Source organism: Electrona antarctica (genome assembly GCF_951216825.1).
Source record: "Electrona antarctica genome assembly, chromosome: 7".
Classification (NCBI taxonomy): domain Eukaryota; kingdom Metazoa; phylum Chordata; class Actinopteri; order Myctophiformes; family Myctophidae; genus Electrona; species Electrona antarctica.
Window position 1 is genome coordinate 46,265,615 of NC_136812.1, and position 17,862 is coordinate 46,283,476.

At 46.8% G+C, this 17,862-nt stretch overlaps 3 protein-coding genes across 3 annotated transcripts in view; all 3 read left to right on the top strand.

Moving 5' to 3' along the window:
• camsap2a (calmodulin regulated spectrin-associated protein family, member 2a) overlaps nt 1-17,862 on the top strand; it is a 90,690-nt gene that overhangs the window by 59,997 nt on the left and 12,831 nt on the right. Inside the window, exons 8-12 of the mRNA XM_079506332.1 lie at nt 5,853-5,958; nt 6,400-6,505; nt 6,897-6,928; nt 7,468-7,537; nt 8,792-10,772. Coding sequence (XP_079362458.1) covers nt 5,853-5,958; nt 6,400-6,505; nt 6,897-6,928; nt 7,468-7,537; nt 8,792-10,772 — 2,295 coding nt within the window. The remainder of the gene's footprint in view (nt 1-5,852; nt 5,959-6,399; nt 6,506-6,896; nt 6,929-7,467; nt 7,538-8,791; nt 10,773-17,862) is intronic.
• Nucleotides 11,598-12,008, top strand: LOC306927295 (ubiquitin-like FUBI-ribosomal protein eS30 fusion protein; the record flags this gene model as incomplete). Its single annotated transcript, XM_079507004.1, has 1 exon — nt 11,598-12,008. One exon carries the CDS (start codon nt 11,598-11,600, stop codon nt 12,006-12,008), a length of 411 nt encoding a protein of 136 aa, XP_079363130.1.
• On the top strand, nt 14,668-15,071 carry LOC306926859 (ubiquitin-like FUBI-ribosomal protein eS30 fusion protein; the record flags this gene model as incomplete). The annotated part of the gene is made up of 1 exon (XM_079506333.1): nt 14,668-15,071. One exon carries the CDS (start codon nt 14,668-14,670, stop codon nt 15,067-15,069), a length of 402 nt encoding a protein of 133 aa, XP_079362459.1. The 3' UTR covers nt 15,070-15,071.

Sequence of the window (17,862 nt, forward strand, 5' to 3'; positions counted from 1 at the left end):
CTCTCTCTCTTTCTTTCTTTTCTCTCTCTCTCTATTCCTCTTTCTCTGTCCATCCTGGACCAGAGAGAATGCCTGCTGCTCTGACCACAGCCGAGAGGTAACTAGCAACGCACATGCTTGCATTTTCTTCTACAAAGGAAACTATGTTTTATAGACTTGCTCTTCCTCGTTGCAATTAATTTAATTGAATGTTATCTTGATTCTGCTGTTGCTGTTGATTCACACATTATGCCGGCAGCAGCGTAGGCTGCTAGATGATTTGTTGTTGATAGAAGTGCTTGGTTTGTATTTAAGGCTAACATGTGGTCATAAATCTTACATTCTCTGCCCTAAATGGTCAGGTGAGCGTGTGTGTGGGGGTGGGAGGGGTGGAGGGGAGGAGTGGCTGGTTGTCTGGAAGAAAGAGCAGACACTAAATTATCTGAGGGAAATATAAAATGTGTGTATAGTGAGCGTAACACATGCACATGTCTCGGTGGCTTGCATCATATACCTAACCTGGTTAAATCCTTCAGAATGCTGCAGCATCAGGACCAGCCCTCACAGGGTGGTGCCACTCCTGTCTGGTGTCCTGTTCAGGTGCTGGAGGAGAGAGAGGGAGGGAGAGAGGGATGGATGGAGTTATTGCTGATGGAGGTGAATCATTCACTGTATTTCAGCTGAGGAGGCAGGGAACCATGTCTTTGTCTGGAGACTGTAAAACCGAAGGGGGGCTCGGCCCACTCAAGGTCATTTTATTCATGTGGCACCCATGTGTATTTATGGGTGCGTTGGTGGCTGGCTGGGTGCGTGCGTGCGTGCGTGCGTGTAAATGCCTGAGCACCGGGCGAGGATTCATTGTAACAAAAGGAGAGTGTCAAGCATGCTGCCTGCACTCTTGGGGTTGGTGACACACATTACTGGGTCACATCACTTCCTTGCTGCACGTTTTGAACGAGGACAGATGAGTGTGTTGGATCCCAGAGAAGGGTTGTTCCTTGGTCAGTGTTTTCTTTTCTTCTTTTCTCTCTCTGATATTGTATGCCAGAATGATAGTTAATATGTTAAAACGGTATGTTAAGGTCTGGTTTATCATTAATTATGAGCACATTTAAAATGCATTTCAATGTGCTTAAAAGGCATTATAACACTTGAATGTTTAAAATGATGCATAACAACTCATAGTAAAGACACATAGTAGTCTACTGAGCTTATAATGCATTGTGACCAGCACTTATAATACTAAAGAGTTAAGTCTAGAAAGACAAAAGAGTGGCTGCACACACTGAGCTGGCACCACTACTAAGACTGGTGTGCGTTTAGCATCCTCCTGCACAGTACAGCACTTATAATACCTCATACAAAGTTGCCATATGTGATTATAAACATGCATAACGAGTGCTATAATGTCTTCTAAGCTAATTATAAACAATGCATTATTAATGTGCTTATCATGCAGTATAGACCCAACCTTATAGTAACCAGTCCAGTGTGACCGTTAATACTTTCCCCGAATGAAGGTCAGATGTGAACATGCACACGAAGCAGTGCTTTTCTCAGGGGTAACGTCATTATATCCATACAAGGATAGAGGCGTCCTGGCGCACAATGGAAGTCGTTTTATAGAGTCTAAACGACTTTAGACCTTCGCAGCAATCAGTGGAGTGAACAACGGTGGGGTTTACCGTCGTCATCTATTCTCTATGTCATTGCATGTCATTTCTTCCTGTGGATCTAAGCAACATTCAGGCAACATTCAGGCAACATTCAGGCAACATTCAGGCCTGACGTCGAAATTAAAAAAAAACAGTTTTCTAAATCATGACAATTTTCTGAAACATTTGAGGCCCATTTTAACGATTTTTCAAAAATAGCAGACCTACAAGTTCATAGCGCGCCACTCGGTGGCGCGCTATGAGCTTGTAGATCTGCTATTTTTCAATAGCTAAAGTATAACATAATGCTAAGAACACCAAAAAAGGTTCCTGCCCAAGATGGGTTAAACATTATGAAAGTAATGGACGGGCAGAAACCTCTTATCTTCCGAACTGGTCGGAATAACTTCCTTCCACGCGCTACGTCCGGCCGGGGAAACTCTCCCCTGTCAGGTGAAAAGAAGCAGCTTGGACTCCTCCTCATGCATAGAAGGAAGCAAGAAGTCAGTCTGCTGCCCTCCCCAGGTTGGCAGAGGAAGTGCAGTGCCCAGGATTACATTAGATAATTGACACTGGGTGAAAACATGGGTTGCAAAATCATGGGATAAAAAGTTAAAGGGTAGAAACCTCTTATCTCCATATATTGTTTCCAAACTCTTTTTTTCCCTTTGTAAATGAATGCCCTACTACTTGATCGGACTTTACTACAGCGTCACACAAAAGCCTCAAATGTAGCAGCTCCACAAGCTTGGAAGGCGGCGCAAATTAGCGACGCCGTTTTGAGCTTGTAGATCTGCTATACTTTTGAATTTGAATCCTGAAAAATAACAGTTTTAGAGGTTTCCACCCGACCGACAGAGGCGTTATGAAAGCAACGGAGGGGCTCTGAATCCCGTCCTCGTGTGGTGAAATAGCTTGTTGACCTGAGCTGTGTGTGATGATGACCTGGTTTCAGAGCAGGTCAGCGGATTGTCACACCCGTGATGAGTGGTGGACAATTAAGTACTCAAAGTACTTGGATTGAGTATAGATACTCCTGGAGTCCTGGTCGAATATCACTCACATAGTCCTGGTCAAATATTACTCATACTCTAGATACTCCTGGTCAAATATTACTCATACTCTAGTCTAGATACTCCTAGTCAGATATTACTCAACTACAAGCTTAAGTTGCTCAGTCAAATTTGTACTCAAGTTAAAGTACTGGAGTAATTGTTTAAAATGTTGTTGGGGCGCCCGCTGGCCTAACGGTCCAGGCACATACCGCTCTAATAGGCTCTAATGCCTGACAGTGAGTCACAGGTTCAAATCCCAGTCCTGACGACCTTTGCTGTGTGTCATTCCCTGTCTCCCTCTCCCTGTTTCCTGTCTTGCTCTACTATATATGGTCAATAAAGCCAAACACATTTGTTAAAAATAATATTAATTGTTGCTGTTGCTTGTTCAAAACTGTTACTTTTCAGGATTGAAATGAAGATATGGCAAACAATAGCTGTAGGGCTGAAGTGGTAAATGTATGTTTAGTTATAATAATCCCAAATGTAAAAAGTAACTATATTTCAAATAAATTTAGAAAGTACAATATTTGCCTCATGAGATGTAGTGAAGTACAAGCAAAAGTATTGAAAATATGAAAGAAAGTAAATTTACCTCAAAAGTGAGGTACGGTACTTGAGTAAATGGGCTTAGTTACTGTCCACCACTGGCGGTAATGCAAATCCCTCCGACATTTAATTCCAGGCTGGGTGGAGGGTCATCATCAGGCAGCCAATAAGAGGAGGCCGTTGAGTGACCTTCAGTGATTTGCTCTCGCCGGAACAGTTGTGATTAATAACGCCACCGTTATTATGTGAAGCGGTAGATTAATCCAGCTAACATGGTCATTCTAATTATTGGGACCAAAACACAGTGTCCTATAATGAAAAAGAAACATGAACAAGAACATGAAGGTGGTGGTTTCATTTTACACTCTCAAGAGTTAAATTATTATTAATGTATTATCTGCATTGCTTCATTTACAAGAAGTCTACACAATTCAATGTTTCCCTGTTAACTTATTATCTCTCTGGTACCAACGTCAATACAGAATGGAATTGTGGACAAAATCGTGTCCAACGACAACAAAATATTCGTTAGTTTGGGATCTGAGAGGCTAAATCTGTGGCTCAAATACCCAATAAACTAGATAAAGTGCCCCTCGGGGCACAGGTCTCCACCAGGGCAAGTCAGGTTGTGGCCTCCTGGTGGCGCTATAATAGGTCAATGTGAAAAGGGTGCAATTTCTTCTTTTGCCTTGGATGGCAATTGGATGATTTGATGCATTTTGTTCCAAATACCTGTTGGTGGCGCTATAACAGGCCAATGTGAAAAGGGTGGGATATATTCCTCAGCCTAGTAGGAAAGTCCGTGAAAGATTTCACGTAAATTGCACGTTGCGTTCATGATTTGAGGCTTTTTGTTCAAAACGGGCCAATCCTGCATACTTTGAAAGCCAATGTTAGCCAATTAGGATGGAATATGAAATATCGGACAGATCCGGCTTGAACACATGACTATAGAGATAGTGTGTAACGATTTGCAGGATTCTTGGACATAATCTGGAGGAGTAATAGCAAAAAAATTGTTTTTCAATAGTCTGCCTCCTTGTGGCGCTATAACAGGCCGTTCTGGAAAATTTGGGGCAGAGGTTCATCGTTGGCATCCAGGGAGTGTGTGTGCAAAATTTGGCATCTCCCAGATTAACGGTGCCGGAGATTAGCTGTACACAGATGGACGGACGGACACACACACACACACACACACGGACGGAGTGCAAAACATACTCTCTCCCCATGCCTTCGGCCTGGTGGAGACAATAATGGTTCTTGACGTGAAAAGGGTTGAGAACCACTGTTGTAGAGGTTACAGAGTGGCCCAGATGTCCCCACTGAACCGTGAATTTATTGAACGCTCTCCCCTCCCTCAACCACCACCTTCCAAGTGCCCTTGTACTGACTGCTCTGTGGCCAACCATATACAACTGAGTACTGTGTACTGGGCAGCTCCCAGGTGTGACTGTCTGTCACTGTGTGAAGCAGGGTAATTTCTGAAAAAGAGCATTTGCTCTCAGCGAATCTACTGTGGACAAATTAAGGTTTAAAAACAAAACATAAAGGCTTGCTTTGTAAATTTGAAAAGCTTGGTCTATAAGAAACTTATGGTTTACTGAAGCAACGTGTTGTACTGAAATATAGAATAATGCACTTTACATCGTCAATGTGGAAATGTTATGGTCATGACCTAGAGTAAGACAAATGGCCACATTTCATTCTTTTTAGAGTGCTTTGGTAATCTACTTAGTTAGTTTGATTATTACTGTACACTATATTCCATGCTATTGCCACCTAGACACTTTACAAACTCCTGTTGATTGTACATGTAAATGCTATTGTATCATTGGAAGCCAACTGGTTCTTCTCTATGGACAAAGGTGAAAACAATAGCTCCCTTGTAGTTCTGCTGTTGGATCATCTCACTTAAAAAAATATGAAGAGCACTATGAAACGATATAATGAGAGACAGTGAGATTGGTCAATTATTTATAGACATGCTGCTGGCACACATGGGAGATGCCTTTAGCCATTTGTTTCACTCTAAGAGGTAACAGAGACACCTAGTGGGGGGATAGGTGCACTGCCTAGGTGTACCTGCTTACTCCGTTGTTGATAAGGGCATTGTTGATGTTAATGGATTATTTGGGGTGGGGCGCGCGCAGTGACGGCTCCAGAAAATTGTGACTGGGGGTGCTATGGAGGGGCTGGCTATTTAGAGGGGGGGCTAATGAATCTTGGTTTACATAGAATTCAATTTGGCTTGTTTGGAGGGCCCCCCCCCCCCCCTGGAACCGTCCCTGGCGTGTGTGTGTGGTGGGGGGGGGTTACGCTTGTGATTAGAGAGACAGCTTGATGAGATGTCGCCGCTTCCATCCTCTGTGTCCTAGCCCTGTACACAGAAAAATGTCGCAAGACTTTGAAAGTGTTAACCGTTTTTAATGACATTTTGAAAGTGGTTAAACAACATGGCACTAAACCCTAGACTGCTCATCAACAGATGTTATATTCAGATGTGACATTACAACAACAGTGATGTTTATCTAAAAACAACCAGATTTATTTAATTATTTTGGTAATGTATTGCATTGAATTGATTATTTGATTTGTCTTGTTACTCTTTTCCCAGAATAACTACCTGGTCTTCATGGCTGAGCTGTTCTGGTGGTTTGAGGTGGTGAAGCCATCGTTTGTTAAACCAAGAATTCTGGACATCCAAGGTATCCAAGGCTCAGGTAAGGTTCACATGTTCAATTCTTCATAGTCATACTGTAGTCGTAGTAATAACAGAAGCAGTGTTAATACTAGTTTTGGTAGTAGAAGTGACAGTAGGACTCGCACTGGTAGGGATAGTCTTAGCAAATTTTCATTAATGCATTTATACAATCTAAGTACTAATATTATATTGTTGCTGTCAGGCAGAAACCTCATATCTACTTCACCATAAGAGTGTCACACAAAGGTAGTGAAAATAGCACATCTACAAGCTCCCATCGCGTTTGCGATGTTGTGAGCTTTTATATCGGCCATTTTGACTATTTTAAGATGCTTTTAAAATAATAATAAAACAAGGAACAAGGTTTTGGACATACAATTGTTCCACAATATCAGTAAAAAAGCATGTGTAATATTGTTCTGGTGTATTCAGAACATACTCATGGGACTTCTGTGTTTAGTGATCTCAGAGCCATCATCGTTGTTGAAGAGCTTGCCAGCAGTTCCCATCTCCAAGGTGACAAAGAGGAGCTTCATGGAGAGATCTCCCAGTCCAGAGCGACCCAGGTACGTGACGCAAGCTCATGTTCTCAGCTAAACCCAAGCCTTCAAAATGCTTCAAAGACTATACTACAGTACTTACACTGAGTATCAGCCTCGGGTCCGGGACCACCGGTAGACCAAATGGACCCTTATACGGCTTGGTAACTCTGTGGTTGTACAAACGGAACCTTGGACTCCTACTCTGATAGTTTACGAATGGAACCTAATGGACCCGTAAGTGTCCATTTGAACACTATCAGAGTTAAATGAACAGATGTGGGAAATTCAAAAGGTTGAGAATCACTGATTTACTATACTTTTAATTGTATAATACATGAATGATTGTAGCATTCCCCCCCCCCCCCCCCCCCCCCCCCCTCTCTCTCTCTCTCTCTCACTCTCTCTCTCTCTCTAGTTTGCCCCTTCGACCCCCACCTCGGAACTCAGGTGAGATCCTTGCTGTTTTTGTTTATTTCGTCCCCTAAATTGCAGTACAGATCTTCTAATCCCCAATTTAGTCGTTGCCAGTTCAACCATGTGTATAGTCCCTGTCAGTGCCAAGTCCTACAGGTTGGTCAGAGGAGGGTGTAAACATTAAACACAAGTCTCTTGGAGTCGAGAGACCAACCTGTAGGAGTTGCTATTGCAGTGGACAGAAAAAAAGCACCCTCTCCCTCCTGACTTCCCTCTGCAAATACGGCCAATTAATTATGTCCCAGCTTTCCAGAAGGTGGCATACTGTACCGGTTGTCTGGGTTAGGGCTCGTTTGATTGAATACTGTCAAGCCAATCAAATAAAGCTACGGGGAAATTAACCGTAAAAGGAAATGCATTGGGCGTGTCACCTTCTGGCAACGCGGGACTCACAGAGATAACTGTGTTCCGTTGGGGAACCCGGCCAAGCTGGAGGCACCCTGGAGGATTTGTTGGGTTTCCAATACAAATGTTAAATGTATTCATTCTGTTCTAAATCTTGTGTAATCTAGGTGAAATCAAGAGATCAACCTCTATGTCCTTTGTGGATGGCAACCTTGGAACCTGGCCCAAAGAGAAAAGGTTTGTGACTTTGTGTCTATATATCTCAGTATATCCGAGGTAGTGTGGTGCCCAGTGTAAAGTTGGTCAGATCGGAGAATGTCAGGAACTGTCAATCTGATGCCCATATATAGGCATACCATACGAATAATTGTATTGCCAAAACAACCATCATCATTTTTCGACCGTGGTCGAGATCGTGGATTTCACAATAACACGCCAGACTTCCCGGTCCTTCATTGCCATCCCCAGTTCCTGCTAACTGATGTGTCCCTAGCGATGACATCAGGGAACGACAGTTTTATACCTCTGGTCTGCTTTGAGGCAGGACTCCAGAGAATAAGGGAAGATATAACCTCATTGTCAGCTCTGTAGCAGTGGGTTGGCAAACTGTGTTCTTCTGGATCGGATTAGTGAAGAAACACGGGGAAGGTTGCCGTATATTAGATTAGTCGATGGGTGGCTCTTCCAAGACATATTTTGCGCTCTCATTAGAAGGCAGGTGTAAGTGCCATCCAAGACGGCGACGACCGAGACGGCTCCCATGTCTCGGAGCCATAGAGTAGAATCGGCTCAACGGTCGTCCTAAATATCCAAAACAACCAATGCGACCGATATGCCATATTTGCCCATATAGGGGCATATATTGAGGACAACTGTTATCTCCGAGTGTGGGCATACAAGGACAGACAGATACAGATATCTCCATTTATGGGCATAAAATAGATACAATGAGATGGGTACAACGGGTATACAGTAAGGTGGGGCTTGCATTCCCAGCTTGGATCGTTCCCGATGTACATTGTTCCCGTAGTCCTTCTATAAATGTCACTATTTTCTGCATGTGTGTATCTGTCCTTCGCTTATCTGGAGAAGCTTCCAACTGATAGATTTCAAACTCGGCTAGAAACATATTTAAAGAGTATACAATAACAAATATTGTGGAATAAATGTGCAAGAAACTTAATAAAAGACCATAAAAAGACAACACAAAACATACAGTACAGTAAAAAGAAATTCTGAAAAAAGCGTGCCTTTTAAGAAGTGATTTAAAAATAGAATGTTGAATTTGCTAGTATGATGTCCTAAGGCAGGTCATTCCAAAGTATGTGTGTAGTCCTCTTCAGTTGTGATTATAAAGATCAGCATTTAATAGATTACTATAGAAGAGTTTCCTTGAGCAGGATAGTGAACGGCTACCTGCAGCCTCATTGTGCTTTTGAAAACTATCGCACCAAAATTAAACTGATTATATGTTCTGGTTTATTTCCCCAGATCCGGGCCTTATGGCGTTTCCTTCGACATCCCCTTTGACAAAGACGACTTGGCCTCGGCCCGCGGCATGGTCCGGTCTGCCAGCACAGACGACGGCTCGGGCTTCACCGTGCACCAGATGATGCCACGCGGCATGAAGCGCAACCTGTCCTTCCAGCCGGTCAACGGCCGGAGCGTGGGCATCGAGGAGGAGGACGGCTGCCCGGACAGCCTGGCGGCGACCGAGACGGCTCCCTGCAGGCCACCGCCGGCGGACAGGGCCTACCACAACGGGCACGGGAACGTCCTCCTCGCCCCCACCCCCACCCCCACCACGCCCTCCGTGGAGGAAGCGCTCCAGATCATCCACAGCCCTGCAGGCAGCCCCGGCAACGGCTTCTTCCTGCACAGCCAGAGCCGGGAGGCCGGCGTCGGAGCCGGCCCCGATCCGCTGTCGGAGTCGGACTCCAGAGGGAGCGCCGGCACGGAGGTGGACACGGGCGTCCACCTGCGGACGGAGGACATGCTGGACGAGGACTCGTCGCTGAAGGACTGCTCTACGAACATGGAGCTGGACATGGACTCGCCCAGCCCCTGTCCCAGTGCGCAAGGCAAGTCCCTGTCGCCGGGGGGGTCGGTGAAGATGACCAGCTTTGCCGAGCAGAAAATGAAGAAGCTCGTTCCTCCGCCGTCGGACTCGGGGCGGGGCAGCAGCAGCGGGGCTGGCAGCTCCCTCAAGACCACCCCGGAAGGCTCTGAGCTGGGGCTCCCGCTGTCGGTCTCCTGGGCCCCGACGCCCGAGCACAGTCCCGTGCACCAACAGGCCGCCGCGGTGCCCGTCGCCGCCCGAACGCCACCCACCCCTGTGCAGCTTCCGCCGAATGACCCCGCCCAGGTCATGGCTACCGAGATGGTGCACCTGAGGATGCGGCTGGAGGAGAAACGGAAAGCCATCGAAGCGCAAAAGAAGAAGGTGGAGGCGGCATTCACGAGGCACCGCCAGAAGATGGGCCGCTCGGCCTTCCTCACCGTGGTCAAGAGGAAGGGCGACGGGGCGTCCAGCGGGACGGAGGAGGAGGGAGGGAAGGCCGAGGAGGAGGGCCCGGCGGGGAGTCCCAACGTCACCTTCCGACCAGGGCGGAGCAAGGCGGACACGCCCGACGGGGCGGAGCAAGGCAGCGCCGGCTCCCGTTGGCTGAAATCCCCCGGGGGGGCGGCGGAGGAGGGCGGGCCGAACGCCGGCCAGCAGACCGAGCTGGACCTCGCCGAGTACACGCGCTCCATCGAGAAGCTCAACCACTCGTTGGGGTTCCTGCAGACGGAGATGCAGCGGCTGGCCCAGCAGCAGGAGGTCATCATGGCGATGCGGGAGAAGCAGCAGCAGCAGGCGTGGGTCATCCCCACGTCCGGCGCCAACCCTGCCGCGTTTGGCCGAGCCGCCAACGTCACGCGCTCCTCCGGACCGTCGTCCCCCGCCGACTCCCCTCGCACCGCCCACCGCTCGCCGACCAACATCAAGCGCAAGTCGGCGTCCTTCCACTCGCGCACCCCTCGCACCCCTCGTCCCAACGAGCTGAAACTGACACCCTACAACCGAGTCCTCACCGCGCCGCAGTCTGTGGACAGCATCCCCAGGCTGCGCAGGTTCTCGCCCTGCCAGCCCCTAACCACCGCCTTCGTCTACATGGGGGAGAAACGTGCCGGCCCAGAGACCACAGCGCCTGTCGGAGACTCTCAAACGGACAGTCAAGGGGGCGAGGGGAAGTCAGACCTGAAGCCCACCCTGGACTCGTCCGTTTCGGAGGTCCTGTCCCATCCCGTAACAGAGACCTTCATTGTCACGCCCACGGAAGGTCCTCCCCAGCTGGGGACCAAGAGCAACCTGATGGAGGTTCCCCTGTTTGTGGCCAAGGCCTCGGAGGAGCAGCTAGAAGAACAACAGCACAGTGGCTTTGAAGGCCTGGACGATGACCAGAAGATGGGCTGCGGCTTCTTCTTCAAGGTACGTAATACGCCTGTGGTCTTTAATTTGACATTGTTGTTGGTGTTGATGTTGTAGTACCGATATATATATTTTTTTTTTTCTTTTACAATTTATTTTGGGGCTTTTATGCCTTCGTTGATAGGACAGTAGACTGATAGGACAGTGACATGCAGCAAAGGTCGTCGGGATTGGGATTGGAACCTGCGACACGCTTTCAGGCTTTGCAGCCCCCTTATTGATATCTATTGAAATAGATATATCCCTGTCCAGGCTCTGGACAGGGGCCAAATGAGCCGCTTGATCACACCTGATCACCCCTAGATCGCCATATATGGAGCTGGCCTGTTATGATATATCACTATGGTCAGTATGGTGTGCTGACGTTTGCATAGACTCCATATTTGGGCATGCCTGACAAAGAACTCCATATATGGGCATAAAAGGGAGGGGCTAGCACTCAAAAAGCGTTAACAGAAATGCCAATGTCTCCATTCTCCAATTAATTTAGATGGACTGCACATGCCTTTTTTTTCTTTTTGAAAAATTGTGAGTTCTTGTTTGTCGGTATTAAGTTACTGTGGTTACCCGATACGTCTGTTGAGATGGTTACCAACGTGGAGTGCGTAGTCTTACATCATGGAGTTCCATATTTGGGCATGTCTGAACCAGTATTCCATGTTTGGGCATGACTGACTCGTCGCGATGTCATCATGATGCCGAAAGTGTCCTACAGTGTATATAAGCAACCGCAACTGGATCTATCTTCCTCACACATAATTATTACGTTGGCTTTAAGCTTGTTCATAGTTTAGGCACTGGAACGGTAGCAAAGCAAACGTCAAGATGCAGCTCTTCCTACACGGACAGAACACCCACACCCTGGAGGTGAGCGGAGAGGAGACCGTCGGAGACATCAAGGCCCGTGTCCAGGCTCTGGAGGGTCTCCTGGTGGACGAGCAGGTGCTGCTGCTGGCCGGCTCCCCGCTGGAAGATGACTGCCTCCTGGCGGCCTGCGGCATCTCTGAGCACTGCACCCTGGAGGTGACCGCCAGGGTGCTCGGAGGAGGCAAGACCCACGGCTCTCTGGCCCGCGCCGGCAAGGTGAAGGGACAGACCCCCCATGTGGAGAAGCAGGAGAAGAAGAAGAGGAAGACTGGTCGCGCCAGGCAACGCATCCTGTACAACAGGCGCTTTGTGAATGTGGTGCCCAGCTTCGGCAAGAAGAAGGGGCCCAACTCCAACTGGGACAAGTGAGTTTTGATGCCTGAGAGAAGAAGCTTAACCAATCTAGTCCGGTTTTTACTGGACCTAGATGTTATCCTTGAGTACAGAAGAATATAAAAAAAACAACAACAACAAAATATATTAAAAACACAAAGATGAGACAGATGGGAGCGGGAAGAGAGGGGGTTGTTACAGACGAGAGAGGAGAGAAGAGCTAACACGCTTTCTTCTCTTTTTGGTTGCACGATGTCTTGTGTGCCAGCTCGTTTTTCCTGTCTCTCGTCAGTAAAAAAAAGAAAAGAAAAAAAAACTAGTGCAATGTTGACAACATTGGCGCTATTTCTGGTCATCCAGGATCAGTCAGGTGCAGTCCAAGACAAACTCCAGGAGTTGGTGGGGAACTGACCCGTATGCGTTGGCAAGGTCCAGCCACACAACATGCAGGCCATCACCTCTCTCTCTCTCTTGTTGCCCTTTGGATCTGCTCCTGTGCCCCCGTATTACTGCAGCGTGTTCCACGCACCCTGGGAAGCCTGGCACAGCTGGTGTCGACGACGTACCATTTACTTGTGAGGTCACTGGTCAACCTCTTGGCCAGGAGCTTCTTTGCCACTCTGAAGGGACTCTCAGCAGGTGTCTCAGGACCCCTGGGAAGTACTGGGCCTCGGGGTCAGGTCTGTGAACTGTCTGCCTGTGTGTCTTGATCCCTGTTATTCCCATATATGGAGATCCCTGATGACAACCGTATGCCTATATTTGGGCCTATCGCGCTAGGATCCTCGGTTCTGGACAACTGGATCTCCATATATGCCTATATAGAAGAACACAGTTTGCCGGCCACTGCTACAGAGCTGACAATGAGGTTATATCTTCCCTTCTTCTCTGGAGTCCTGCCTCAAAGCAGACCAGAGGTAGAAAACTGTCGTTAGGGACACATGCATCAGTAAGCAGGAACTGGGGATGGCAATGAAGGACCGGGAAGTCTGGCGTAATATTGTGAAATCCACGATCTCGACCGCGGTTGAAAAATGATGATGATGATGCCTATATATGGGCGTATCAGTGTTCCCGGTTTGATCCTCTCTCTGGGAGAAAAAATACATATCTTGGGAAACTAATGACGGTGTTTTAACCCATTTTGGGAGGGGAACCCCTTTTGGTGTTAGCATTATGTTATGCTTATGTTAAGCTCGCAGACCTACGAGCTTGTAGGTCTGCTATTTTTGAAAAATCGAAGAACGACTGACATAGAAACAGCTTTTTCAGAAAACTGTCAGGATGTAGAAGACATGTTTAGAATCTGATCTCAGGTCAGAATGGGTTAATAGGTTCATTTGGTTAAAGGGTACACTTAACCAAGCTCGGTTACTTGCCGTTATTTACTGGTCGTCCAGCCCGGATATATTTCTACTTGCAGAAAAGAGATTTCAACCTCACTACTACTTTGTACTACTAGTACTTCGCAGAGGAAAATATGTAAAAAAAAATGTTTCATGCAAATGTTATACACATTTATAATAGTTATTTAAATAATAATTATAAATTAATAATTTACATTTGGGGGATATCTTTCACAATAATAAATAAAACATGTTCTAGACATTCTAATGATCACTATATATATATATATATATATATATATATTACAGGCATTTTACTTAATTTTTTCAGGGTTAAAGGTCAAAGGTTAAACATTGAGTCCAGAGATTTTGAAGTTTGGGGAATTCTGGCTATTATGCAAATATCATGACCAATGCCGTTGTAAGACTAAACAATGAACATCAATGATGAAGAAAATAAATATTGTTTTTTGATCAAATATAAATTTTGCCCAAAGGCATCGCTGGGGTCTGAAGGCTTAAGGCCCCTTCCTTTTCCCTCTCGTTGATAATGACAACCGTCTTAACATCATGGTTGGCCGAATTGATTCAATTTGCTGTCCTTTCAGACAATGTAGAGTATTCTTATTATCTAGCTTTTCCTTGAAAAGCACCTTTCTCAGTGAAATTTGACCTGGTCCACTAGAAAGAATGCTTTTGCAGGGTTCTGGTTCATCAGTTTCAAGTTGCCATGGTTACCCGATACTTCTGACGACACTAGGTTACTATGGTTACCGACATTGAGTGCGTAGTCTAACATCATGGAGTTCCATATTTGGTCATGACTGACTTGTTGTAGGGACACGGTGGCACAGTCGGTAGTGCTGTCGCCTCACAGCTAGAAGGTCCTGGGTTCGATTCCCGCTGGGGGAGTGTCCTCTCCTCTGCGTCATCAAAAACATGCAGTAATCCTGGTCTCTAAACTACCTCCCCCTGGCCAGCCAGGGCGCCTGATGGAGGGGAAAGGAACGCGCTACGTCCGGCCGGTGAAACTCTCCCCTGTCAGGTGAAAAGAAGCAGCTTGGACTACTCATGCATAGAAGGAAGCATGAGGTCAGTCCGCTGCCCCCCCAGGTTGGCAGAGGAAGTGTAGCGCCCAGGATTACATTAGATAATTGACACTGGGTGAAAAAATGGGTGAAAAAATCGTGGGATAAAAAATAAAATGACTGACTTGTTGTGATGTCATCATGATGCCGAAAGCATCCTATATAAGCAACCCGCAACCTATCAGTCTCACGCATACCTACAAGTAATTTGAACCTAAGCTTGTCTATAATTCTGACAATAGACCACTAGCAAACCTGAAGATGCAGCTCTTCCTACACGGACAGAACACCCATACCCTGGAGGTGAGCGGAGAGGAGACCGTCGGAGACATCAAGGCCCGTGTCCAGGCTCTGGAGGGTCTCCTGGTGGACGAGCAGGTGCTGCTGCTGGCCGGCTCCCCGCTGGAAGACGACCGCCTCCTGGCGGCCTGCGGCATCTCTGAGCACTGCACCCTGGAGGTGACCGCCAGGGTTCTCGGAGGCAAGGTCCACGGCTCTCTGGCCCGCGCCGGCAAGGTGAAGGGACAGACCCCCAAGGTGGAGAAGCAGGAGAAGAAGAAGAGGAAGACTGGTCGCGCCAAGCGTCGCATCCAGTACAACAGGCGCTTCTTGAATGTGGTGCCCAGCTTCGGCAAGAAGAAGGGCCCCAACTCCAACTCTTAAGTGTGTTATGATGGCAGAGAGAAGAAGCTTAACCATCCCAACATCCTTTCAGCTTTTACTGGACTAGTTGTTATCCTCCTGTACAGATGAATAACGAAAAATAAACATAAACAAACAAAAAAACAACAGAAAACACAAAAGACGAGACGGACGGGAGATGGAAGAAGGGGTTGTTACAGACCGGAGTGAAGAGAGGGCTGAAGGCGAGAGAACCCCAACCACACCATGGAGCATAGTTTCACGGACGACCCAGAGAACGCTCTAACCCAGAACACCCCTTTGTGCCACAACCGAGCTCCTCTGTGATGAGGCTACAGGCCACCGCACCACATGCCCTGGGCTGAACCCAGCCTACCTCTGACTGTGGACAAAGAGAAGGAAGACTCTGCCAAGGGGCGCGGGGGGCAGAGGCCATGCAGAGCACAGATGATGATGAGACAACGAGGAAGGCCGCTGTGGCCAATGCAAATCGAACGTTTTTTTTTTTTTACAGAGAAAGAGAAGAGAGATGGTGTAGTGAGCAGCAAATGCCCATGTGGTACGCACTGTAAACATTTGGCTGCCCATGCACAGGAAGGAACCCCCCCCACACACACACACACGCACAGTGTAGGAAACTTCAGATTGAGCACACTCGGGCATTGTTCGTGGCATTGTTCATGAGACATTGTTCATGAGACGTATGAGTAAAAGTATGAACAGTCTGAGTAGAGTCGGAGTCGTAGTGTACGCCTTTGAAATGTGCGTGCCGGAGAAGGTCACCTTCCTACTACCTTTACTCAGAGTGCCAGAACGCTGCTACTGCAAAGTCAACAGTGATGGATGAAGCCAAGTGACATCACAGAACAAAAAAACTATAGCTACTCGATGCACAATCTCATCGAGGCTTATCGATCGAGTCCTCCTTTGACCTTTTGCAAGCAAGTGCTAGAGGACAGGCGTGCATTTTTTTCCCCCTCAGAATAATGTGTTTATGTGAAGGCGACCATAAAAACCATAGGCCAAGAAGGCCATAATGGACAGGGTTGCTTGGCTTCATCTGTCGCAGAGGGCAGCAGGTCCAGGACGGAGCAAGAAAGAGAAAGGATCTCAGGGTCTCATTTCCCAGCCTCACAGCAGCCACTCACATCACAGAAACTCCTCCATCAGCTGCACAGATCTAGCCTGCTCCCTACGTACCACCTCAGCTGAGCCAACCAACCACCCACTCAGCACTTATTTTCTTCCCTTATAAAGAGTCAAAACGTTCAAAATCGGTCTGGCATACCACCACCAAGAGGCCTTTTAAACTATTTGGGGTTGGAGTATCTTGGCCTCTTGACGCCGATTGGTCCATCAGTGTCCATTTAACCGTGTGCATGTGCACACACACACACACACACACACACACACACACAGGGCTGCATGAAAACATAATCTCTGCCTGCCATGTCAGTCAGCCTTGACAGAGATAATAAACAAGGTGGAACAGTAACAGTTATTCAAGCATGGGCTTGAATAATGTACTTGATTGAGTACAAAAAAAAGGAAAAAAAAATTAAGCACAGGAAAGTTCAATTCAAGGTCTGCTAAGAGGATTTAAACTCAAGAAAGCCTAGCCCAGCCTGGCTTGTTTCCATTGCTGTCCCATTGCAGTCCTTCATACTCAATTCATTGTACAGTACCAGATAACTGCCAAATAACTGCTGTCACGACTGCAGACATTCAACTGCAATTCCAATAGAATAAACCCTGCCCTCAAAATGCAGTGTTCCATTTCAGTGACATCGCTCCTTTAGGTCAGCCGATGTTTTGTGTTTACAAAGAAACTGCTGTTATTTTGGGTTACATGACATGATGAATGGGTCTGGAAGTCGGCCGACTGAGTGAGGCCAGCAGTGTCCTCCTTCCAATCAACGTGTGGCGTCGCAGGCTAGCGCGCTGGCTAAACTCTATGCTTTGATCTAGGTCAGAAAACTGGGGCTGTAGTGAATAATTCAGACACAGCTGCGGAGAGAAGCAGGGGTGATTTAGACGTTGAATGAAGTTGTGTGGGTGGTTATGGTCTATGGAGTGCAAGGAATGTTCACAAGCTTCACATGAAATCTTAATTATACAGAAGATAGATGTGTTGTGATTAGTGTTGGAATTAGCTGTCTGCTGTAACCCGGGCCAGACTTAATACTACTAAAAGCATGAATCATATATGCCACTGGCAAGATATGTCTTGATAATCCCTCACAATTACGATTTAATTGCTTTTATTAAATATAATAAGCAGTGGTTCTCAAAATGGGGTCCTTGATGAGTTATGGGTCTGTAACCCTTTAATACGGTTCCATTTGTACATTATTGTACATTGTTAGGGTTTTTGAGTGGTGTAAACCACTCCTACAACTGGCTTTTGTGTGCATAAAAAAATGACCATGGTTGCTATGTTCAAAATAATTTCTGACGTAATTAAATCACACCCGGGTGAACTGGATGACCGTAGCAACCGTGGTCATTTTCTCTGCGCAGAAAAAGCCAGTTGTGAAATCACATCCGGGTGTGATTTCATTACGTCAGATCAGAGCTGATCAGGCTACATAATACCTTACCTTATTTCATTACGTCAGACATTACGTCAGACCACAGCTGATCATGCTATATAAAACCTTACACCACTCAGTTCACACGGGTGTGATTTTATAATGTACATTGAGGCCCCAGAGATAAGAGAAAATAAGGTCACTCGTGTGTAGCCTATAAAACTGAGGGTCCTCGAAATTAAAAAGTTTGAGAATCACTGCACTACATATCCCATTCAGAGGC